The 23,935-nt window shown below is 31.7% G+C and overlaps 13 protein-coding genes across 13 annotated transcripts; 5 read left to right on the top strand and 8 right to left on the bottom strand.

Moving 5' to 3' along the window:
• Positions 1 to 334: 334 nt before the first annotated feature.
• Positions 335 to 726, top strand: cgd7_3990 (hypothetical protein; the record flags this gene model as incomplete). Its single annotated transcript, XM_001388363.1, has 2 exons — positions 335 to 420; positions 462 to 726. Coding segments are annotated over 2 exons (351 nt in total), but the record flags the coding sequence as incomplete, so codon positions are not given.
• Positions 727 to 788: 62 nt separating this feature from the next.
• On the bottom strand, positions 789 to 2,567 carry cgd7_3980 (PX and WD40 domain protein; the record flags this gene model as incomplete). The annotated part of the gene is made up of 1 exon (XM_628555.1): positions 789 to 2,567. The coding sequence occupies one exon, from the start codon at positions 2,565 to 2,567 to the stop codon at positions 789 to 791; it is 1,779 nt and encodes a 592-aa protein (XP_628557.1).
• A 953-nt stretch (positions 2,568 to 3,520) lies between these two features.
• On the top strand, positions 3,521 to 3,709 carry cgd7_3970 (small nuclear ribonucleoprotein, putative; the record flags this gene model as incomplete). The annotated part of the gene is made up of 1 exon (XM_001388362.1): positions 3,521 to 3,709. A coding segment is annotated over one exon (189 nt), but the record flags the coding sequence as incomplete, so codon positions are not given.
• A 131-nt stretch (positions 3,710 to 3,840) lies between these two features.
• On the bottom strand, positions 3,841 to 5,124 carry cgd7_3960 (pleiotropic regulator 1; the record flags this gene model as incomplete). Its single annotated transcript, XM_001388361.1, has 1 exon — positions 3,841 to 5,124. The coding sequence occupies one exon, from the start codon at positions 5,122 to 5,124 to the stop codon at positions 3,841 to 3,843; it is 1,284 nt and encodes a 427-aa protein (XP_001388398.1).
• Positions 5,125 to 5,276: 152 nt separating this feature from the next.
• On the top strand, positions 5,277 to 6,572 carry cgd7_3950 (2*FF domain protein (phosphopeptide binding); the record flags this gene model as incomplete). Its single annotated transcript, XM_628554.1, has 1 exon — positions 5,277 to 6,572. The coding sequence occupies one exon, from the start codon at positions 5,277 to 5,279 to the stop codon at positions 6,570 to 6,572; it is 1,296 nt and encodes a 431-aa protein (XP_628556.1).
• A 48-nt stretch (positions 6,573 to 6,620) lies between these two features.
• On the bottom strand, positions 6,621 to 7,811 carry cgd7_3940 (eIF4A-1; eukaryotic translation initiation factor 4A-1; RNA SFII helicase; the record flags this gene model as incomplete). The annotated part of the gene is made up of 1 exon (XM_628553.1): positions 6,621 to 7,811. A coding segment is annotated over one exon (1,191 nt), but the record flags the coding sequence as incomplete, so codon positions are not given.
• Positions 7,812 to 7,931: 120 nt separating this feature from the next.
• Positions 7,932 to 8,558, bottom strand: cgd7_3930 (hypothetical protein; the record flags this gene model as incomplete). The annotated part of the gene is made up of 1 exon (XM_628552.1): positions 7,932 to 8,558. One exon carries the CDS (start codon positions 8,556 to 8,558, stop codon positions 7,932 to 7,934), a length of 627 nt encoding a protein of 208 aa, XP_628554.1.
• A 566-nt stretch (positions 8,559 to 9,124) lies between these two features.
• On the bottom strand, positions 9,125 to 9,628 carry cgd7_3920 (hypothetical protein; the record flags this gene model as incomplete). The annotated part of the gene is made up of 1 exon (XM_628551.1): positions 9,125 to 9,628. One exon carries the CDS (start codon positions 9,626 to 9,628, stop codon positions 9,125 to 9,127), a length of 504 nt encoding a protein of 167 aa, XP_628553.1.
• A 317-nt stretch (positions 9,629 to 9,945) lies between these two features.
• cgd7_3910 (cysteine rich protein with two potential transmembrane domain regions) lies at positions 9,946 to 11,643 on the bottom strand (the record flags this gene model as incomplete). The annotated part of the gene is made up of 1 exon (XM_628550.1): positions 9,946 to 11,643. One exon carries the CDS (start codon positions 11,641 to 11,643, stop codon positions 9,946 to 9,948), a length of 1,698 nt encoding a protein of 565 aa, XP_628552.1.
• A 206-nt stretch (positions 11,644 to 11,849) lies between these two features.
• Positions 11,850 to 12,743, bottom strand: cgd7_3900 (hypothetical protein; the record flags this gene model as incomplete). The annotated part of the gene is made up of 1 exon (XM_628549.1): positions 11,850 to 12,743. One exon carries the CDS (start codon positions 12,741 to 12,743, stop codon positions 11,850 to 11,852), a length of 894 nt encoding a protein of 297 aa, XP_628551.1.
• A 508-nt stretch (positions 12,744 to 13,251) lies between these two features.
• cgd7_3890 (calcium-dependent protein kinase 7 (CDPK)(CPK7)) lies at positions 13,252 to 14,325 on the top strand (the record flags this gene model as incomplete). The annotated part of the gene is made up of 1 exon (XM_001388360.1): positions 13,252 to 14,325. The coding sequence occupies one exon, from the start codon at positions 13,252 to 13,254 to the stop codon at positions 14,323 to 14,325; it is 1,074 nt and encodes a 357-aa protein (XP_001388397.1).
• A 1,766-nt stretch (positions 14,326 to 16,091) lies between these two features.
• Positions 16,092 to 17,975, top strand: cgd7_3880 (DNAJ domain protein sec63 ortholog, 4 transmembrane domains; the record flags this gene model as incomplete). The annotated part of the gene is made up of 1 exon (XM_628548.1): positions 16,092 to 17,975. The coding sequence occupies one exon, from the start codon at positions 16,092 to 16,094 to the stop codon at positions 17,973 to 17,975; it is 1,884 nt and encodes a 627-aa protein (XP_628550.1).
• Positions 17,976 to 18,845: 870 nt separating this feature from the next.
• On the bottom strand, positions 18,846 to 23,843 carry cgd7_3870 (conserved hypothetical protein; the record flags this gene model as incomplete). The annotated part of the gene is made up of 1 exon (XM_628547.1): positions 18,846 to 23,843. One exon carries the CDS (start codon positions 23,841 to 23,843, stop codon positions 18,846 to 18,848), a length of 4,998 nt encoding a protein of 1,665 aa, XP_628549.1.
• Between the last annotated feature and the right edge of the window lie 92 nt (positions 23,844 to 23,935).

The raw sequence follows: 23,935 nt of genomic DNA, 5'->3' as shown, positions 1-23,935 counted from the left end.
AGTCAAACTGTTTTTATGTAAATTTTTTTGTTGAAATAACTCTTTAATATTGCGTCTATTAATTTTATCTATAAATTAATACATGTTGAATAGTGGCGCCACAAGTTGCCGCCTTCCATATCGAACAATTTATGGGGGAATTGAAAATATTCTGAAGAAATAAAGGTTGGATGTATTTCCATAGAATTTAAAAGATTAAGATTTACCGATACGGATTTAAGCGTGTGAATTATGAGTTCACTGAAGGAAAAGGTTCAATTTGGTAAGTTTTGAAACGAGTACTTTATCTTTGCATTAATTATTTTATCAAGATAAAAGAGCAGCAGAAGCTCTAAGCATAAGGGCAAAGTATCCAAACAGAATCCCGGTAATTTGTGAAAGATCATCAAGAAGTGACCTTCCTGAAATTGAAAAGAAAAAGTAAGTTTTCATACTCTGCACAGCGAAATAACAAAATTTAGATTTTTAGTCCCAATGAATATGTTGGTTGGAGAATTCAAGTATATAATTCATAAGCATATTACTCAATCTTCTAATAATCAAAACAGTGGAATTAAAATACCTGTACCATACGAGAAGACTATATATTTATTTGTGAATAATACGATACCCAAGGCTGGGTCGTTAATGCAAGAAGTATACGAGCAATATGTTTCTGATGACGGGTTCCTATATGTAGAATATAGCTCTGAAAATGCATTTGGTGGATATCATTCCATTATCTAGGGAATATAAGAGAAAAGAAAGATAATTTGTCTCTATAAATCTATTATTCCTAGTGAATGCAACTATCTAAATGCCGAACTAAGGTCATCATCACTATTATCGCTTAATTCTATAGACCTCATATTTTCTAATGAATGAATTTGCTCATTTATTACTTTACTTTCTTCAAAGTTTTCCTCATTTATTGTTTCTTCGTATGTACTAACATTGACGGTTTGATTCATAGGCAAATTGAAAATTTTCCAAAAAATAATTCTCCCATCTTCACTGGCTGTAAGCAGTTTCAGAAATTGTCTGGAGAATTGGCCAATATTTAATACATTGTCTGGAACAACTGAAATGTAGTTTATTTTACCTGTGTGAATTGCATATGAAAAAAGTAAAACAGGGGGTGTAAGTTCCTGATTGATATTAAGTTTGAATAATGAAAAAGTATCTGTACCACCAACAAATAGATATTCATCTTCATAAATATAAAGTGAGCTAATTGTTCCAATATCCATATCTGAAAAAAAGTTTGTATCAATACTTCGTATATGTTGATTATCATTGATTGTACAGGTTGCTTGCTTAGGATTCATTTCCATTCCGAAAACCTTAATAATATTCGAATAGGCAACAACTAGGAACTTCTTACTTGCTACAATTGATGTAATAGGGTATTGATAATCAGCTTGGGAATTGAAGTTTGTTATTAGGTATGGCGGCTGGCTAGCCATATCTAAGACTAATAGTTGCCCTGATGATGTACCAAAGAAACCCAATCTTCCAAATTCATCTTCTAAATAACATGCAATTACTCGAGAGCCATTTACACGCTTATTCAAGTTCCCACCGGATATAATTTTCATTTGTTCGAAACAAAACAAACGTATGCTATTGTCTATTCCAACAGAAAGCGTGTATTTATGCCTAACTTTACAATCGGTTGAAAATGGCGAGCAAACAAAAGTAATTGGTGAGCCATGAAGCTGTATTCTATTTGGCTTAATACATTCAGTTAGTACAAGAGGACTATTGTTTCCAGAGGCTATTCTTGACTTTAGATGGGAAAATACACCCTCGAATACATCTATAGCTCCATGTTCTAAAAAAATGCACAGAGAATCTCTTTTTGGAATGAATACAATATTCTTGCACTTTTCTGAGAAGCCAGAATGAATTAAACAACAAAATTTTGAAGAATCAATTGTATTAGAGTTGCACAAATTATGAAAGGCATTAGTCATTGTATCATAATCTATATTCACTGAGTGGTAAGACGTATTTTTTGAGGAATATGGTTGTAAACACCAAACAAAAATGGATCCAGTTTCTTCTGAATCTATTATGCTCCAAACTCTCCCCAATCTTGAAAGAGAAGAGTTTTCTTGGTGTGAAACAAACATTAGTGGTGCCGATAATAAATCTGAATCACTGATAAAAATTCCGCTTACTGATTGTCTGATTGATGCAATATCCGCTGTTACTTCAATGTTTACAAGTTTTTTCATAATTGGAGGCAAATTTTCATAATTCGGAAACTCTAAGAAATTCATAAATAACGGAGAAAGTAATACATCATGTCTTGAAGTTAAGGTTGTAAGGTAGGATTGTAACCCTTTCATTCGTTCATTAATAAAATTCATATCTTGATTCTTTGTAAATAGAGTTTTAGGAGGAAGAGAAGGAAGTAAACTCAATCCTCTTTCAACTAGCAGGCTCTGGAGTAATACAAATTCACTAAATCGCTTTTGAATTTCATATTTGCTGTTTTTACAACAAACTAAAATCCTATATAACACCTTTCCATCAACAGTTTTCCAGCCAATAAATTTTGTGGAGATATCAGTGTCATTCATCTTTCATTTTGTATTATGGATCAAATGTCAATTTTCAAATTCTGTTACATAATCAGTATTGAGGTCGATGTTTTAATTTCAACTCCTAATTTTATGCATTAACATTAAAATCCTTTAAAATCAAAATTGAACGTGTGTGTGGGGGGACAAGGCACTAATTAATAATTTATTTCCATTAGTAATTTTCATTATTTTGACCGCTTTGGTATTCAAGCATTAATTTTCTTGGTATTCTTAATAATTTGTTTAGCTCACAGTACCGCATATAATTTCTATAGTTTTGAGTTACGTATATCTATAATGTGTTCTTATTGATTTTTATTGTATGATTTCATTTCAGCAATATTAACTATCTTTGAAATACTCAAAAAACCTTTATATTATTTGCTTAAAACCTTTCTATCAGAAATTTGTTTTGTTCTTTTTAAATCCAACAAATATTTAATTAAATAGTTTAATCAATTTGTGTTGAATGGCAAGTAATTGAAGGATAAATATAATTAATGATTTGATAACTATGAGAATGCTATTATTATTAAATTATAAAAGATCAGCGAGATATGAACAATGTAATGTGGAAAACATTTTTTAAATATCACATAATCAAAAATAATTTATTTAAGATGAAATATAAAAGTATTCATATTATGTACAAAAGGTTTTAAATATTAACCAATTGCAAAAATTTCAGTCTAACTGCTTAAACTGGAAATCCCTGCAGAAAATAATAATATTTTACTTTAAATGACTATTTATTAATGTACAACAAAATACTACCGCCAAAAAAAATTAAGTTCAATTTTTCCAAGAAATTTTGAATTTATTGTTTTGACTTATATTTGCAGAAATGGCAATTTTTAAATCGGGCTCACCTGCAGATCTCAGAAAGTTTATTGACAAACAATTATACAGTAAGTTTGCACTTAATCATATCTGCTTATGAATTAAATTAATCACTTATAGTTAAATTAAATGGAAATCGTCAAATTATTGGTAGCCTGCGTGGGTACGATAACTTTATGAACTTAGTACTTGAAAATACAACCGAAGTATTGGATTCAACTAAGAAAAGCATTGGAACTACAGTAATTAGAGGGAATTCAGTAATTATGTGGGAGTGTATTGACAAGGTGAAAATATAAAAAAAGGAGGGCTTAAAAAGCTATAGTTATATAAAAGCTATGTAAGATAATTATTAAGCGAATAATAGACTAAACATTAATTAGGATTGATTTATATTTAGGCAAATTGTAGGAAAATTCGAATAATTCAATTATATTAACTCGGCAGTTTTTAAATTCCAGATTTTGATCGTTTTATCGCACTCTCCTGTAATAAGAACGGATTCTGTCCTATCAAATTTACAGTCTAGGATAGAGTTTTCAGCTTCAACGGAACCTGGTTGTATATTACTTTGTATTGTGTCATATAAAGTTCCCGTTTCATAATCCCAAAAATGAAGCTGGCCATTATCACATCCTGCAAGCACAATCGAGTTATTTTCCTGAGACCTGATTGTTATAGTATTAATAATTGACTGAGAAGATGAAAGGTCCCTCAAATAAGTTGAATCTTCTCCTTCCCAAATTTTTATGCAATCCGCACCTGCTGAAAGAAAAGAATAGTGAATAGGGTGCTTAGCTAAAGCGCGAATAGGCTTAATGTGACGTGTAAGAATATCTCTCGCCTTACCAGCAACAATATCCCAGGTTCTTATGGTCCTATCATAGCTACCGGATATTAATTGAGGTTCTATGGACTGCATGAGTATCGAGGATATTGCTGCTTTATGGTTCTTAAACAAATGTATTGACTCTCTGGTCCGAATATCCCAAAGTACAACACTTCCATCTCTTGATCCTGTAGCAACAATATCCAAACGTGGGTGAATATCCAAGCAATATATTCCAGAAGAATGTCTTGCGTAATTTCTGACTATTCTATTTTGTTCAAGGTCCCAACATTTCATAGTTTTATCTTCACTACAACTAAATAAGAAAGGATGCCTTTCACTAAACAAAACTTTTCTAACTGCAGCAATATGGCCTATCAAAGTAAGCTTCAGTATTCCTGAGTTGATATCCCAAAATTTTATGAGTTTATCAGAACTTCCAGAAACAAAAAAGTTGTTACTTGGGTCAACAGCAATTGACCTTACCCATCCTTTATGACCACTAATTACCTTGTTTAATTTAAATCTGGGTGCCCATTTTATGCCATGGTCTCTTGCTAAATACTTATTAATATTAGAAATGTTTAATTCGTCTGTACGCTTCTTTTTATATAACGGTGCTTCAGTATTTCCATATAAATTTAGAGAATTGTATTTGTACTCGGCTCTGTAAGGAGCTAAAGCGTCACAAGGCATGGATTTGCTAACTTGATCTCCAAGTTGTGACTTGCAGTATTCATTACGAGCTTTTAGCAGCTTATTAATATTTCCATATTGTTTTGAAAAGCTGTTTCTTATGTACCCTTGTTCTGAAGAAAAAAAGTTTAGTCTATTTAGTACAACTTCTTGAAAATAATCAGCCATCTTAAATGCTGATAAATTCAATTAAATAAAAACTTTTATTTGTATGTGATTAATACTTCATCAAAGAATGGCCATATTTTTTCCAATAATAATTTGGGTATGTTTCTTGAAGCCAAAAATAATAAAGCGGAATTTTAAGCGCACAAATGATAATTTATTTTGCTAATTAGAAAATGGTTTTGAATAAGAATGACGCAATTCAAATCATAAAGAAATATCTTGAAGGTGCAGAACTCAACTCTAAAGTCAGATGGGATGAGGCTGCAAAGCTTTTGGGACCAGATGCGCCACACGAAGCACTCAAGCTATTAAGTACTGGAGAAAAACGTCAGATATGGTCTGAATACCAGAGCCAATCAAAACGAAGAAAAAGGGAGAGGGAAAGACAAACAAAATCTGAGTCAATAAACACCTATCGCGGCTTGCTGAATGACTGGGTACTTAAAAATCAGGGCTGCAATCGTATATTATTATTTCGTAACTTTGCAGAGGAACACTACAAGTCAGTTTGGTGGAATAACATTGAAGACAAAGAGAAGGACGAGATCTTTCAGGAATTAGTTGAAGAACATGAAAAAAACTTTATCAGAACTCTTGAACCAAATTATGAAGAAAATGTGAATGATTTTTTTGAATTATTGAGATTAGAAACGACTATTTTTCCATTTTTGGAATCAAACAAGGCAGAAAGTTCAATAATCAGGAATGGTGAGAGTATTGAAAAGAAAAATTTCACAGGTTTTGGTATCTGGGAAGATCTTCAAAAAAAGTACGGAAAAGAACAATTGTTTAAAAAGGTATATAAGGATGACATATTAGATATTTATATCCGTTTATTAAAAGGAAAGATAAACATTTATAAACAAGAACATTTAAAGACAGAAACTGAATTTTGTAAATATAGAAAAATGTTTTGGGATATAATTTGGAGTGATATTCTTTCTGGCAAAATAAGTCCAATTACAAAGAATAGAAAGAGCTACTTTTTTACAAATTCAAAAATTAATGATGAAAAAATTGAGGCCTTGCACAGATTGATATCAAAACGAATTAGATATCAAAAATCAGAAAGTTACTTTGAATATTTTGAAGATTTTCTAAAATTTATTGGATTTCATTTATCAATCAGAAAAGATCAGAAAGTAATTTTGGCTCTTCTTAAGCAACCAATAAATAATGGAATGAATCTATATTGTATTGATATGTTTGAATATATAGCATATTTATTACAAAAATTATATGATATAATTCTATCAGAGTCGTATACTTACTTTAAATCGTCTGAAAAGTTTCAAATATCCTTTCAACAATTTAAGGAGATTACATATAATAATAAGAATATTATGGATTTCAAAACGAAATATATATTCCCATTCAGTTTTGAATCTGTACTAGACGCAATATTATATAAGGCGTATTGCGATGAGTTTAAACATTATTCATTAACTTCCTCATTAAAGAAAAGCTAGTGGTAAGAATAAGTGGTTGGAATTTCCCAAATAATTATAAATTTATAGTTACAACAAATTTTTGACGTTTCCTGGCAACTTGGAAATTTTAATAGAATAAAAGCGTTCTAATAAAGAAAGCATACTTTCGTCCTCTTTAGTAATCAGGTTTATAGCAATTCCAGATCTTCCAAATCTGCCACTTCTTCCAATTCGATGGATATATAATTCTTTATTAATAGGTAGATCGTAGTTTACAACTAAGTTGACTTGTTGTACATCAATACCTCTTCCCCATAAATCTGTTGTAATTAAAACTCGTGTTTTTCCTTCTCTAAACTCTCTCAATATTTCTTCTCTGGTAACTTGTGGGAGATCTCCATGCACAAAAGATACTGTAAAATGGTTTTCCATCATTTTTTTACTCAGCCATTCAACCTTATTTTTTGTGTTGCAAAAAATAATAGATTGAGTAACAGTTAAAGTATCATATAAATCGCACAAGGTTTCAAATTTCCATTTTTCTTCCTCTACCTGGACATGGTATTGCCTAATTTTGTCTAAAGAAACCTCTTCTTTTGGAACTAATATCTGGAGTGGATTTCTCATAAATTTTTGAGCCATTACCAAAATATCATCAGGCAAAGTTGCAGAAACCAACACAGTCTGTATTCTTGGAGGAAGATATTTGTAAATATCATAAACCTGAGTCTTGAAACCATAATCAAACATTTCATCTGCTTCATCAATTATTAGAAGCTTAATTTTTTTTGTAGATAAATATCCTTGCTCTATCATTTGTAATACTCTACCTGGAGTACCTGAAATAATTGACACACCGCTATTAAGAGCTTTAATGTCATCCTTTAACTTCTTTCCTCCAATACAAGAGTGTGCCCTAATATCTAGATAATCCCCGATCGAGGTGCATACTTTTTCACTTTGCTCTGCCAACTCTCTTGTTGGCGATAAAATCAAAACCATTGGAACATTCTCTTTACTCTTCGAACAAATCTCCAAAGCACCCACAGAAAAAACACAGGTCTTTCCAGTACCACTTTGAGATTGAATAATTGTATCTCTACCTTGTATTATTGGAACTATTGCTCGTCTTTGAATTGCTGAAGGAAACTCAAAACCATAACTGTATATTCCTCTAAGCAAGTTATCTTTCAGACCCATCTCTTCAAATGTATTATAAACCTTACACTTCTCTGAAGAATTATATACTACTATATCATTTTCAACATAATTCATCGTTTAAATTACTTATTTGATGATCCTAATCTAGTTATTTAAAATTAAAATTGACCAACCGCCTAAACTTATTGAAAAAAAAAATCCGAAAAAAAATAAAACTATAATTTTTTGTCATACATGTCACACTTTGACTGTAGCAGTGACTGCCTCACACAGCTCCATATCAAAAATACAGCAAAAGTACTCTCCAACACCATGAATACAAAACTTTGTAACTTCCTGGCAAAGCAATCCTCCTCCTATTGAAGCAATTGGAGATATTGTCTTTCCCCATGTTTCGTTGAATATTTTTTCAAGTTCGAGAGCCTTCTCAATATCAATACTGGGAGTAGTTTTTATTTCCTTTAATATTTCATCAATTTCAGAACTTTGAGACTCATTCTTCACTGCTTTTTGATACCTTTCTCTAAGCATACAAATAATAATTAGTATATATGGGTGTAAATTCTTAACTGAATGAAGTATTTGCTTTAATTTATCTATATTAAACTCCAAAGCCTCATCAAAAGTAATAGTATTATTATTAAAAAAAAGGAAAATCCTAGTACCAATTGAAACTGAAAAAGAAATAAAAGTGTCTTTCGATTGAAACTTTTTACTAATATTCTTTGCATTTAGCATATTTACTTCCTCATCCAATGAAGCCACAATTCCAGTATAATTTGTTTTATTTAAACAACTTTCACAAAATAACTCGACATCGGTTTCGTCCTGATCTGCAGTGTAAACCTTTGTCAAGGGGTTCATTTCCTTGAATTTATCTATACATACTATTCTCTGCTTACCAATATCTTCTTCTTCTAGTAGGAAATTACATGCTAGGTCACAGTTACGAACATTGATATTATCCCATATTGATGCTTTAATCCCTAGAAAAAAAAATGAAGGAAATGATAATGGATTTAATTAAGATTTGTTTAAAAAAAAAAAAGCTTACCTGCCAAAACAATATTTTTGATGAATTCGAAGTGTATTGGGCTCAAGCCTAAAATCAATAGTTCACTATTCATCAGTCTGCAAATTAATTAATTTTAATAAATTAATTTCAACTTTATATCATTTTGTCTTACTTTTTTTGTGCCTGGCTACCCCAAAGTCTAATTTGACGATCATAGATAGCAACTTCATCTTCTGACAACATCTCAATTTATCCTTTCCTTTATTATATCAAACTTGCAATAAACTATAAAGGTTAAAAGAAAAAAAAGTAAAATTTGATTACCGCTATATTTATATTGTAAAAAAAAAAAAAATTAATAAATTTAGCTAAAAATCAAAATATATTTTTCTTTTCAGATTAAATAAAAATAATTTCAAGGTGATAATGATCTGCTAAAAGAACGTCTTTTTGCCTTTCTTTGCTCATTACAAATTTGATTCTTGTTTACTTGAATTCCTCCCTTACTTCCTCTCCCAATGCAACTAATAATACGCATTTCTTGAGATTCTTGAATATGAGTACCTGCGTTTTTATCTGATTCGGAAACTTCATTTTTTATATATTCGCTAACTTCGGAATTATCTGGAATACCAAGCAATTTGTTCATTATTTCTCGCTCTTTATTCATTATACGTTCACGTTCATTCTGAAATTCTGAAGAAGTACACTTTTCAGGTTTTGATTTATGAACTTTACTAAACCAATCATTCCTACTAAATCTACCCCTCCCTCTTGAACGATTATAATGCAAACTGTGTCCTAAATAGTGTTCCCTTTCTTTTCTAGGAATTGATCTTAAGCTGTCCCAATTAAATTGCTCGGCTCCCCCTCTAACGCCAGATTGCTTTGCTATATCAAAACTATCGGATAAATCCATAATGCTTAGCCTATCATTTCAGAATTTAAGTTAATCTGGATTTTTTATAATTCATTTTTTTTTTTTGCGCTAATTTATTCTAGTAATATTTCATTCAAAAAAATTTACTGTCAATCGTGCAATTAAAGAAATGCAAAAAAAAAAAAAAAAATACTAATAATAATAATAAAGGAAATAATTTACTATTAATTATATTTTGATTCGTTCTTTTCCTAGCAGTACATCTTAAATTCTTATAGTCTATATAGTCTGCCTAAATTGGCACTTTAGTATATAAATATATATATATATATATATATTCACCAGCTAAATTTTTTTCAACAGGAAGACCAATAGAATGGGTGCTTACTTTCAGACATTAAGGTTTTGTGGATATTTGGATCATTATGTTCAAGTTCATCACAATACTCTATCACAAGTTGTTCATTTAGAATCTTCTTATACTTAGGGAACTCTACACTTAATAATCTCAATATAGTTTCTGAGTCGGGGCCTACAAATAAACCAGTTGTAGTATCCTTTCTATTTTCCCTACAAATTATAGCCTTAATTTTTCGGATTAATTCTGCCTTTCTTCTTCTTGTTCTTATTCTGAAATATAATGGTAAAAATATGAAGATAATACCAATTAAAATTATCACCCATTTCTGAATAAATAATTTAGCTTCACAAATAAGTGAGGTCTCGGAATCTAAAGCTTCAATAAAGCTACCTTCTTCAATAAACTGATTATCACTATTTTTAGAAGTTGAATCTGAATTTAAGTTGGGGTCTTTGTGTTTAACTACTCTTAGTCCATACCTAGTTAAAGAATTTCCTGTTTTAATTGAGTTCCACATTATTGAAATAGCGCTTTCAACAGTACTTTGCTCAATGTAGTTGAAAGAAAGATGTATGATATCATTGATCTCCTTCTCACTTAAAGCTACAGATCTATCAAAATCAGAAATCTGACTATTTTTTCTTTTATCAGGAAAAAATACATCATATAGGCTATTCCCACTACATGCACGATTACCACGTAGCTTTCTAAGCTTATTTGTAATAAATGTGAGCATTTCTTCAGCGAGGTCAAATGCCTCGTTATCATATATACAAATAATCTGCCATCTATTATTTAGATATTTCATTGCTTTTTTGTATTGAGTGTTGCACTTCAAATTTCCATCTTTGCAGTGTCCGTTAGGCGGACATTTAATACAATTTGAGGGACTTAGCGTTTTCTCACCATAGATATTTGAGTTACAAAAATTTGGCTCATTGAAAAAGTAGTAGTAGTGGTTGTATAAGGCGAAGAATATAAATAAAGCTACAAGGATTATTATCATTTTTGAGTTAATAGATTTCAAAGCAATTTTGGTCTTGCCGATTATTCTCTGCCCTAAAGATTTGTATGCTCGAGCTTCTGGCCTGTCATTCGATGATGCATGCATTTCACCTGAGATGTCCTCATTTGAGTAATTGTCCTTACTGTAGAATTTAGTACTATTCGCTGCAAAATAATCAGATAACGTGTCTTTTTTAAGTCCATTTAAAGATTCAAGATTTTTTTGTTCACAACTTTCCTTTGCTCCTTCTGAGTGATCTGAATACATTGAATTCCGTCTTCTTAAAGTTCTATTTCTACTAAATTCATTTAATGGGGAACCTTGGATAGAATTTAAAACATCTGGATTTGTATTGGCAACAGCAATATATGCAGGTACAGATTTTCTTTCTCTAACTACAGCTTCTTTTTTTATGTTAGAGGTAGATGGTTCATTTTTTCTGAGACCAAAGTTTGAATTAGGGAGTGGCTTTTCATAGTATTCTAGCCACTTTCTGCATTCTTCTTCGTCAAGATTGCCTTCAAGCAATTCAATAAGCTCTCCCTTTAAAAGCTTCTCAGAAGAAACGGGAATATCACACTGATCAAGAACCTGATATAGCTCTATTCTAGTCAATGCTTTCCAAGGAGAATTTGAGTAGGACTGCGAAGACACCGAAGAGAGCGATTTCCTCTGTTTTGGTCCCATGAATTATTAATACTGAATCAGAAAATTAATATTTAATAAAATAAAAAAAAACGATATACCCGGTAATTAGCGGCTATTAGGTTTTAATTTAATAAAAATAAATTTGTTTATAAGATCATAACAAAAGTAAAAATTGAAATACTTTTATTATTTATTTTTATTTTTATAAAATTTATTATCTAATTTATCGTGGCAAAACCTGCTGTTTAGCCAGGATGGTTTGGAAGACTCCATCTTGCAAATAACTTCATTGCATTTTTGTCAACAACAGAAGTGTATCTTTTGGATTTTTCCTGTATACTATTTACACTATCAATAATTTGGTTCTGAGAGTTATTTGAATCTATATTTACATTCTGATCAATAGAAACATCCTGATTTAATTCATTTTTGTCAGCTGAATCTGGGATTTCAATTCTATCCTCTCCATGAACAAGTCTATATCTTAGTTCATTTCTCTCTTCTAGTGCACTACAGAACTCATTAATCAATTTTTGGAAGCTTTCCATAGTGCCTTCACTTTTGATATGTTCATACTTTATTTTTAAGTCGTCTATTACTGGGCTAAAGACTTCTACGATTTGTTGGCCCTTAATTCGGGTGTTGAGTTGAGTCTTCTTCTGCTCCAGTATTTTTCCAAACTTTTCAACCTCCAATAATATTACTCTGGTCTGAGTAATTGTTGAGTTGATATCTGCAATTAGTGAGTCAATGTTTGCTTCTTTTTGCTCATTATCTTCGACGACTATAGGTTCATTAGTTATTGAAATACTTTCCTCCGCCTTATCTACATCAATGAATTTTGAGTCATCAACTAATGCCATCAAGTATAAATATTCTTTCAATATTACATCAGGAATTTCCATTACTCCGTTATTTTCCAGCCAGAATTCAAAACTGTTGATTTTACTGACAGCTGGTCTCACAAGCTTATAATCAATTGTCTGCCAAAATTTTTTTTTCTGATCGACGATTCTTTCACCAAAAGTTTCTAAGCACTCCATCATTCTCTCAGCAACCTCCTTAACGGCTTCAATGCTTTCTTTCTTCAGATTCTCAGAAAATGGCTTTAAATTAAAAAAGAAATTTACCTTTCGCATCTTTTATTACAATTATAGCCCTTAATTGTGGATTTCTGATAATCTGAAACAATTTTCTTAGAAATTTAAATTGGTCAAATAACACTTGAAGCTATTAATTACAAATAAATCAAAATTATGATTACCGCCAATCTACAAAATTAGTTAATAATTCACTGAAAATTTGGAATTAACCAGTTTTGTTTGGGAATTAGGTATGAAGATCCTCTAAAATCGCTTCAATCTGCTAGATAATTGTACTAAATGCATAATATTATACTCTTTAAAATATTATGAACTATTTTCTACTTTGAAAATTAGAAAGAAAAGTTAATATTTTCTTTGCCCCACACATACGCGGGTATGCTACATGTGGTTCAAGGCATAGTTTTAGAAAATTACTGCAACTAATTGATCTTCTGAATTAAATAATTATAAATAATAATAAATATTCGGATTAGAAATAATCCAAAGATTTTTGTATATTAGGGCGATTTGAAATTTGTTTTAATGGAGTGTCTAACCAATAATGGGAAATAATACGTCAGCAATTGAAAATGTAATTCAACAAAGTTTTGGAGTCTGTCTAAATGTTAAACAGTATATTAACAATAATAATTTCAATGAAAGATATAGAATAGGTGGAATTATTGGAACTGGACAATTTGCAGAGGTTTTCTATTGCCATGAAAAAACTACAAACCATCCATATGCAATGAAGGTTATTTATAGTACAGATGAAGTGTCAATAGATCGAATAATTGAAGAAGTTGAAATTATGAAACTCTTGAAAGATCATCAGAATATAGTAAGCATTATTGATAGCAATATTGAGCATATCGATGAGGATAAGTATGAGGTTAAAATGGTTTTAGAACTTTGCAAAGGCGGAGATTTATATCAATATGTACTTGCAAATGGTGCAATGGAGGAAAAGATAGTTCAGAAAATTATGATAAACCTACTAGATGCTCTAAAGTTCATCCACAAAAATGGAATTATTCATAGGGATCTAAAGCCTGAAAATATTTTGATTGATGAGTTCTTTTGCTGTAAAATTGCTGATTTTGGATTAGCTAAACGGTGTATATCAAGTGATAGTTCAAATAAGGTAGCACGTTCAAAATCCCTCTGTGGATCTGATTTCTACTTGGCTCCAGAGCTTGTTAGACAACAAGAATACGGACCTGAAATTGATATTTGGAGTATAGGGGTCTTATGCTATGTTTGCTTATGCGGGGGGCTACCTTTCCATGATAACAGAGCATTTGATTTGTATCATAAGATTGTTGAGAGAGGTGTTAATAGTTATTTATTTGCACAACCAGCTTGGAAAAATGTGTCTTCTGCTGCTCAACATTTTGTCCAATGGCTACTAGAGTCTGACCCTAAAAAGAGGCCAACTGCAGAAAATGCACTTAATCATAGATGGTTGCGAACTAGTTTTGCAAAACAAGGCATTCAGACAAGTACCAATCCGTTTAATAGGGCTGGACACAAGAACTCACTTTCAATTGGAGTTGATTCAAGTCCAGTTACTACTCAATCATACGAAAATAGAAACCATATTTCGAATCATGTTTATGATATATATAAATATTAAGATAATAAAAATAGAAGTTTAATTATAGGAAAGTAATTATACTAAATTACAGGGACTTTTCCTCCAAGCCTGAAAATTCTCAGAATAGCTTTTAATAGTCGTTTGATAAAATTGGGAGATGTTTGTTTTCGCAACCATCCGCCAGACCAAACCTGATATAAATGTCTCCTAATTCTAAGATATTGGAATGCTGCAGCTACAACGTAATCCAATGTATCCCACCTTGTAGTATTTAAATCCTCATCGTCTAGAAATTGCAAAATTCTTGTAATCTGGCCCCTCGGGTCTTCCCTCCACATTCTATCATCCCCAAACCATGGGGGATGGAACTCTGTCAAAACTCCTTGTTCTGTTGTTTTCGAATCTGAAGTTAACGGAACATTTAATACTTTTTTTCCGTATTTGAAAGTGTTCTTTAAACATTGTGTGATGTCATGAACATGAACTCCGCACATTATCCTACCGCTCCTGCTTGCACTGTTATAGGTATGATGGTATTTTTGTTGTAGTTTACGTACATAAATGATAAATGCTCCGACATAGGAATGCTCCGAGTCCCAACCCCATTCATCCACAGAAGGAGATTCTACGTAGTCTTCATCTTCATATTGATGATTTTCATTATTTTCAAGCCTTTCGTATAGAAGCTTCAAGTGATTTAGAGCTGAGTAAGATTGGGAACCTTCCACATCTGTAAATATTCCCAAGTGTGAAGGAAGGCTTCCCAGCAAAGTTGAAGAACCACAGGCTTTACAAGAAAATGACTTTCCGTCCTTTGAAGTTCCTCCCCTTAAGTACTCAATTGTTTCTAGCTTTTCCTTTGCATACAAATTCAATGTAGAAAGCAAAAATCTCGTATTGTATTGTAAGCCTCTTGTAGAAACAAAAAGCGGAATTGTTCCCTTATTCAAAATTTCCATCAACTCACCTACACCAGTGAAGAAACCACCAAGTTCAGACCACCATGTATCCCATTGAGGAGGGCCCTCTGAGATTTGTTTTTCGTTGCTACCCCAAAATGCTTGGGCTCCAAGTAATTTGCTTGCTTCCTTATAACGAGTTGGGTCAAACAATGATTCAGCAGCTCGAAAGCGATGCCACATTTCAATCAAGAACGCTGAAATTAGATAATCTGGTTGTTGCCAGCCATCCTTAAAAATCATTATTGGATAGTTTGGTTTATAAGGTAAAGCTGCGAGAATAAGACCAATAGATCCGCCTGTTAGGCCCCTTTTGTTAAGCTGATAGCACTCATCAGGGGTCACCTTGTCGAAAGCTTTACTTGCCGCACTAAACAGGGCACCAAGTATTGGAAATCTAGATGCAATACCTTCATCTCCTCCTTCAGCATTGGATGGGATACAGTTTTGAAGAAGGATTAATGCAAAGATTTTGACCAAAGTAACCAGTTTCATTCAAGATCTCTCATTCATTTAACAAAATTGCATTGATTTTTAGCCGATTAATTTCTCCGCAAATCCTAATTTATTCTGTTAAAATTTGTCAATTTAAGAAAAAATCAAAATTCAATAGCCCCTCACAACTCCCCATAGATTCTTAAAAGCGACGGGGTAATCTCAAAAAATTAATGTAAAAAACTGCATTATTTTTCTTGTAAATATTAATAATATTAGTGAATATTATCTACTACGAAAGGAGCATAATAGTGTGTATATGAGTTATACATAACAATTCAGATAGTTTTATTGATGTAAAGACCATAGTATAGCTAAAGAATCAGAGTTTGAGTTATTGAAGAAAAAAAAATGTCTCAGTTTAGGGATACTTTTACAAAAGAAGAGAAGAGTGATTCTCTTTATGACGATACCGCATTCTTCTTCTTTTTTGGCACAATTGTAATTTGCATTTTGATTTTTTGGACTTATAATGTACTTTCTAAAGTCCTTTGTCCAACGAGAAAGTTTAATAAAAAGGAATTTCCAAAGTCTACTCCGAGTGGATCCCAAATTCAATATTGTAAATGCTCAGGCTGTGTAAGTAATGTGGAAAACATTCGTAGGAAGCACCGTTCATTTTCTAATCGCTTCTCGCTTAAAATGATTTTGCAAGTTGCATTGCTAGGTATAATGTGGTCACTAACTTATTATATGCTATCTAAATATTCAGAAAATCGTCAAATTGCTCAGTTTAATCCATATGAAATTTTAGAAATAACTCCATCATCAAATACGATGAGTATTAAAAAAGCATATAGATTGATGTCACTCAAATACCATCCAGATAAAAACCCAAATGATCCAACTGCTGCAGCAAAATTTATGTTAATTGCCAAGGCTTATCAAGCTCTTACTGATGAAGTTGCAAGAAGCAACTATGAGAAATACGGTAATCCTGATGGCCCAACAAGCATGAAGGTTGGAATTGGCCTTCCAAGCTTTCTCGTCTCGAAGAAATATCAACTGTTCATTCTTTGCTTCCTTTCACTGATAATTCTATTTGTGATTCCTTTGGCGTTCATTATTTACTACAGGAGGCAGAAGAAGTATGCATCAAATGGTGTATATCTAACAACTCTGTACTTTTATTCAGCAGCTATATCGGACTCTACACGTTTCAAAGCTTTGCCAGAAATACTCGCTCTTAGCACTGAATTCCGCTCCTTGAAAAAGAACACTTCAGAAGATGATAAAGTGATTTCTCATCTTGCAAACATTCTCCCAGAATTCAAAAAAAGATCTTTCAACAATAATTCCCCAAGTTTCTTCACAGCTTATTATCTTATCCTCGCACACTTATATAGAAAACACTCTGAGCTAACTCCTTCTCTTAAAAAAGTATTGGAAGATATTCTAGCAAAATCAATTTCTCTAACATCATCTATGCTGGAAATTTCTATTAGCCGCAATTTCTTCCATACATCAACTTCAATCTTAGCCTTTAGAAGATCTTTAATTCACGCTCTTGACGGAGGGCCCAACGCGTCATTTTTGCAGATTCCATACATTACAGAAAATGAAGTCCAACATATTAAAAAAGGTAAAACAGCAGTAAGGAACTTGGTTGAGTTTATTAAACAAGATCCTGCTAATCGAAAAGGTTTGGCTGAGTTTAATGAGTCTCAAAAGTTGGATATTGAAGCATTTTGTAACTTAATTTCTCCCATTAGAGTTGATTCAAAAGTTATCGTGGACGATGAACAGGATATTGTCGTTGGAGATCTCGGTACCATCGAGATTAATATTGACCGTGCAAACTTGAAAGAAAATGAGGCTTGTGGGCCAGTCCATTCTCCTTATTTCCCAACAACAAAGTATGAAGAGTGGTGGATATTTGCAGTAACAAAAGGATCCAATCCCCAAATCATCGGATATACGCGTTGTTCTTCTAACGAAAAGATAGTAGATGTAAAGATTCAGTTCCTTATTGAAACTCCAGGAAGCATAGATATTTCTCTTCATCTTATTAATGATTCCTATGAAGGGCTTGATCAGGTGGTTAACGTAAGTTTTGTTGCCAAAACTATTAAAGAAGGCATAAGACAGATATATGTTCATCCAGAAGATGAAGCCTTAGACAATGAGCCAACATTATTCCAGCACATAATGAATCAACTTGATGATAATCAGCTTTCTACTGACACAGAAGATGAAGATGATGATGCTGCGGAGAGAAGTTCCAGTACCGAATAGAGTAGCGAGGGTAACAACAGATAGTTTATAATTTTTGCTGTTATAGCCTTTTGACTTAAGATTTTTAATAGATTTAATTAACAAACTTTTTTTTCTAATTTAACACTTTCACATTTAGATTAGGAAGTCTGCTTTTTTGTGTGGTTATTAACTAACCCCTATTTAATATGGCCAGTGATGTGTGCAAAGATATGGCTATCAAGCTTTCTCGAACTCAAAGTGCTGAATTATCCTAAGGCTCAATAGTAATGTTTTTGTGCGTATTGTTGAAAGAGGATTTTGGAGCTTTTTATTGCTCATTTTACCTTCTGAAGGTTTTTTTAAATATAACTATACCACTGCAGAAATTTAACCAAAAGCGGTAATTGTATAATATAGTTCAAGAATGATTTAAAAATGAATCAATTAGACTTAATTGCGAAGAAATTACTTGAAAAGCGTGAAGAAAAAGGTATCTTTAGTTTTTTTAACTGAAAATGTATTTATCCCAGTAAAGTAATTATTGATTTTAGGCCCATAGGGAAAACTCCAATATTGAGTAAAAGTTCATGGACTATTAATGGAAATAATACAATTTCTGATATTATAAATTTGCTGAAAGATGATATAAGGACAGAAGAAGACATAGTATGTTCTTTATTTCTTAATTTATTTGAAATTATTTAATTCAATTATCAGTATTTATATATCAACAGTAGCTTAGAACCAAATAAAGACGAAAATATTTCAGACTTATATATGGTAAGTAATACATGCTAACCTATTTAATAAGTATAGTAATTAGAAAAATAATTATTAACTACTCAATTGTTAGATATTTAATAAAGAAGGTAAATTATGCATTTCGTACAGCACAAAGCCATCATTTCTCTAATTAACCTCGAAAACCTTGCTAAAATGCTTATCTTGGAATTCTTGTATAAATTCATTTAATGCACTAATTTTTTCATTCAATCTTGAAATATTCTCTTTTATTTCAACACTTTTTATTTTAAGACCGTGTAACTTAGCATAATTTTCCTGTTTTTTCATATTATTCATTGACTTTTCTAACTCTGCAATTTCTTCTTCAGCAAACTGTAATTTATTGATTTCTTCTGCAAGTTTGATTCTTGGAGTTATCTCATCAAACTGAGCTGATTTAGTTCCAAAGAACTCATTTATGGCGTTTTCAAGAGCTCTAGCCTGCTCGGCTGTGAAGCTTGGATCTTGAAATAGATGTTGAACCTTATCCCTAAAAGAATCTATCTTTTCTGATTTACGAATTAATATCTCTCTCTTTGCTAATAAAGGTACTAAATTCTTTGATTCTGTAATTTTAGTTATTTTTTTCTTGAACTTTTCTTCCTCTAGATCTCTATCCTCCTTCGAAAGCATTTTATATCCAATGGTTTTCCGAAATTCATCTAAGTCCGATCGAATTGTTTGTATCTCAAGTTCAGCTGTCTTTTTTTTATTATTAATTTCAGTTATTGTGTCTTTTAATAACTCTACATACCTGCTTTCATTTGCACTTAACATAAATAATATCCTATTCAAAATGATCTTCTTTGCGCCTAAATCATAACTTCTTACTTGACTAAAATCTTCGTCTGAGAGTAAATAGCTTGGAATACTACTTGGCAATAATTCAAGTGAATCTTCTTCGTTTTTTCTCGAGCCTGATATTTCATTAGTCATCATATCGACAGAAGTACCAATTGGAACTAGTTTTCTGGAAAGAGGTATAGCTTCAAATTCTCTCATTTTATTATCAAGGGAAGATCTTAGCTCTGAAATTTCATTTAGTTTGTTTTCTTTTTCATTTAAAATATGTTTGGCGAGGTCTAGTACTCTCCATCTTAACTGGATATGCTCCCATTCAAAGTGAGATAAAATTATCGCAAACAAATTAGATGCACCCTTAGAATATTTTAATTCTCTAAAAGACTTGTATGCCCTTTCTCTGTTATAATCATAATACTGAAAAGATCCTACAACATTTAAGTTAAGCTGCAATATTTGCTGATTAATTTCATCAATGTCATTTAACCTGATTACAAGCTTTTCCTTAAACATTCTAAGAAGGGTTTGAGCTGCTACTGGAATTTGTCCTTGAGTCTGGTCATCATTATAAAATGGTCCTGCCTCCTTTTTTAGTTCCTGCTGATCTTCTATATCGTTTGGATCGAACCCTTCATTGTGAGTATATTTATGTCTTCTTAAATTAGCTTTTAAAGAGTCAAAATTAAATCTCTCATCATTTTCACTTCTTGAATTTGTAAGTTTTTTGAGTGGTATAACATAATCTAATTTTTCTAAATCTTCTCTAAATTGAGTTTCAGAAGAAATAGTTAACTTTTCATTAAAGTTTAACAACCAATTCGTTGCATCATATAACATTTTTAATTTATCTGCTCTGTATATTGCTGCTTCCGAAACTTCTCTGATATTATAATACTCTAAATCTCTTTTTAGTTGATCTTCAAACACCTTTTCCTCTTGCATTAATAGTTTCTTCTCATGATCAATTTTTGCCCTTATCAACTCCTTTGAATCTCTAATTGTTTTTAATCTTTGGGAATATATTGTCTGCATATCTTCTTCTACCAATAAATGTAATTTATCCTTCTGCTCATGCAAACTTGAAAGCTCTTTTTCTAATTCTGCCTCTTCTTCATCTGCCCTTTCAATCATTTCAGATGCTCTATTTAACATAACTTCAAAACTTGGATCTGCTTGGAACTCACTTACAATACTTTTTCTATACTCATAATCAGCTTTAACTCTTTTAATCAATAAATAACGCTCCGAAGCTCTTACATACTCTTCTACCAATGCTCTGGTCCTTAATTGTAGTTGTAACGCAAGCGCAGTGTTAAAGCTCTCTGTCCAAGCTGTTTGAAAATCTTTCCGTGCTTTAGTTAGAAAGCTTTCTAGCCCACCAAGTTGCGCGTTCAAACTACTATTTATTAGTGCAAATCTATTCTTGAATTCATTTAGCACAGTTTCTATGCTTGCAATCCTGTCATTCCTTATTTTCTCCTCCTCTTTTGTCTCTTTTTCAGGGTAAATTGGAACTAAATCTTCATCATCTTGCTTAAAACAGTTCTCCATATCAAAGAAAAGAGGTTTATTTTGATCTTGATCCAGAAAAGATTTTTTTAAATTGTCTCTAAACACCTTTCTTCTCTCTAACTGTTCATATCTCAAACTTTCAATATTATACTCGTGCTTTTGCTTTGATAATAAGCTATCTATTTTATGTTTAATGTAAACTCTTTCTTTATTACTTAGTTCCTTTTGCCACCCATTCAGCATCTTTCGTACTTGAGGAAGCTCTTTTTGCTTCTCATCCCCATATACTACGCTTCTTATTGTATTTACATATCTTTCTAATTCACCCTCTGCTGCCAACATACTTTTGTGTAAGTTCTCTATGGACTGCAATTCAGTTGCCCAGTCACCCTTAAGTCTATCAGTCTCCATTAGATAACCTTCAAGCCAACTTATATCGCTCACCTCATCTTCTTTTGAATTAATATGGGCTATATATCGTCTAATTTTTTTTTCACACAACCCTTCATAATCAATAAATTCACTGAATTGAGCCTTAAATATATTAATCATGGATTCAACATGAGAATCTAAGGATGAAATTTCTTCAAAATGTGACTTCCAGTTCTCGAGTCTAAATGTATTAGAATTGGAAACATTTTGTGTAATTTTGTCAATTCTAGTCTCCATTTTAGTTTCAAAGCTCAACAATAAATTACTCTCTATATTTTTTCGGACTAATTTAATCAATTCTGGTTCAGAACTCATTATTTTAATGGTTTCTTGTTCGTCTTTTACAGGAATTTTGCTTCTATGCGTCTTTGGACTGACTTTACCTGATAAAGACTCACAAAATAATGTTATATTCTCAATCATATCGCTTGGATCTCCAAGATAATCTATTTGAGGGTAAACTTTAACAGGGTATCCATTCTCAATTGCCTGTAAATTTTTTTCAAAGACTACAATTAAACTAGTAATACAGTTTTCTTTTAACCTTGCATCTTCAGGAAATAGAAATACTTCTGGAATTTCTAAGTATGGATCATTAATGTCAACTAATTTAATATTATCGCTTTCGATACTTTTAATTATTATTTTCAACCACTCTATGTGCCTCAAGATAAACCTTTCAAATAGACCTTTGCAAAACTTCGCAATACTGACTTCATTTTCAGATCCAATTTCAATATTATATAAAGGTATATCAGAAGATCCTTGGCTCCTTTCTTTTCTTAAAGTATTTATAGTTTTAAAGCAAACATCTGAGAGTAGGCTTTCCTTTTTTTCTAAATTTGATTCTCTCTTTATTCTCTCATCAATAAAAGTATATGGAACGATTTCCTCGGTGAGATCCTTAGAACTCACAAGTGGAGAAATTCTTGCCTCATTTACCACTGCGTGCCATTCCTTTTCCCTATCATTTATTGACTTATAAAAGGATTTTAGCAGCTTATTTAAAAATAGACGGTCGTGTTTTAAGGGTAATAAGAAATTTAGCTTACCATGAATCTTAAACCTATACTCCTCCTTTTGTGTTTTAATTCCTAAATATTCGTAATACCTTTCAAAAATCTCTTTACATGCATTTTTAATGTTTAAAATCCTCTCATTTTGACTTTCCCCTTCAATCATTAATCCATAGTCATTTTCTTTATTATATTTATAATATTTGTCCCCATTTGGAGCAGTAAAAACTGTATAAGCCATATTTCTTAAACTTTTAAAACAGTTATCAATGAAAACAGTTTCAACTCCTTTGCTTGCTACAAAGTTCTCTGGAAGCCTTAAAGCCTTTTTCCCATACGTTTTCTTTATCATCCAACCTCTTGGTCTTTGTATTTTATTAGTGTTTTCCTGAATCCAGCTTACTACCGCACCCCATTCATCTTCAGGTATTGGCATAAAACCAAATGGCTTATACTTATTAGTAATTTTGGACAAATTGTGTTTTGAATTTATTTTATTTTCAATATCTTCAAATGTCAAATTATCAGTTTCTTCCGATTTATCTCCGTTGATCAACACATTAATAAACGATAATGCGTCTTCTTGCTTTTCATTTGAAAGTAAAATTGCCAAGCCTTTTAAATCTCTATTTACTATCAATCTAGATACTTGGCTCTGTTTTGGCTTCCTTATTTGGCTGATTAGTTGTCGGCTTGGAGTTAAAGATGATTCGTAGTCAAATAATACAGATTGAATTAGCTTTAATAAATTATCCTTCTTTAGTAGCTCACTAGATTCTAACTTTTCTGTAATTCTAGTAAGCCCATCAATAGATATCTTTTTTTCGTTGGTTTTTCTTTCTCTAGTCAATTTTTTGCCTTTAGTTGAAGTTCTGTTAGTTTCTTTATCTTTACAAATCTTACTTGAATTATTCAAATATTTGTTTGTAGCATCTAGGCAAAGTCTTGCCAGAGCTTCATTAAAGCTCACTCCTTTCCTGACTCTAATTGAGTACCCCTTATCTTTTTTATTTGTGTAATCCAATAATGTTCGAAGCTTGTTTATACATTTGAAAGATAATTGTTTCTTAATCTTGATCTTATTTGAGCTACAAATATTTATCACCCCAATTGAAATACCCATGTCACTTTCAGTGATCTCTGTTGGTATTTTACTCAAGTTCAACCAACTATTTGTTACAAGCTCGCTCTTGATAATACCCCACAACATTCTGTCCCCTGAGTGTATATTAGGCGATAAATTCTCATTATTTGTACCTCCAACCTTTACAACGAAAAAAATGATAAATGCAAGAAAACATAAAGCAATAGACCCATCTATTTTATTTGGCATTCTTTTACTAAATAGCCTCTTGCTGTTCATTTCACATTTATTTATTTAAATCTAAAATTATATTAATACCATTAAATCTAAATTTTTGAACCGCCACCTTAGTGCCGCTTTATTAATGTTGA

The sequence above is a fragment of the Cryptosporidium parvum genome, chromosome 7, assembly GCF_000165345.1.
Source record: "Cryptosporidium parvum Iowa II chromosome 7, whole genome shotgun sequence".
Taxonomy (NCBI): domain Eukaryota; phylum Apicomplexa; class Conoidasida; order Eucoccidiorida; family Cryptosporidiidae; genus Cryptosporidium; species Cryptosporidium parvum.
The sequence above is the reverse complement of the archived record's forward strand: the minus strand, read 5'-3'. Positions and strand labels throughout refer to the sequence as shown.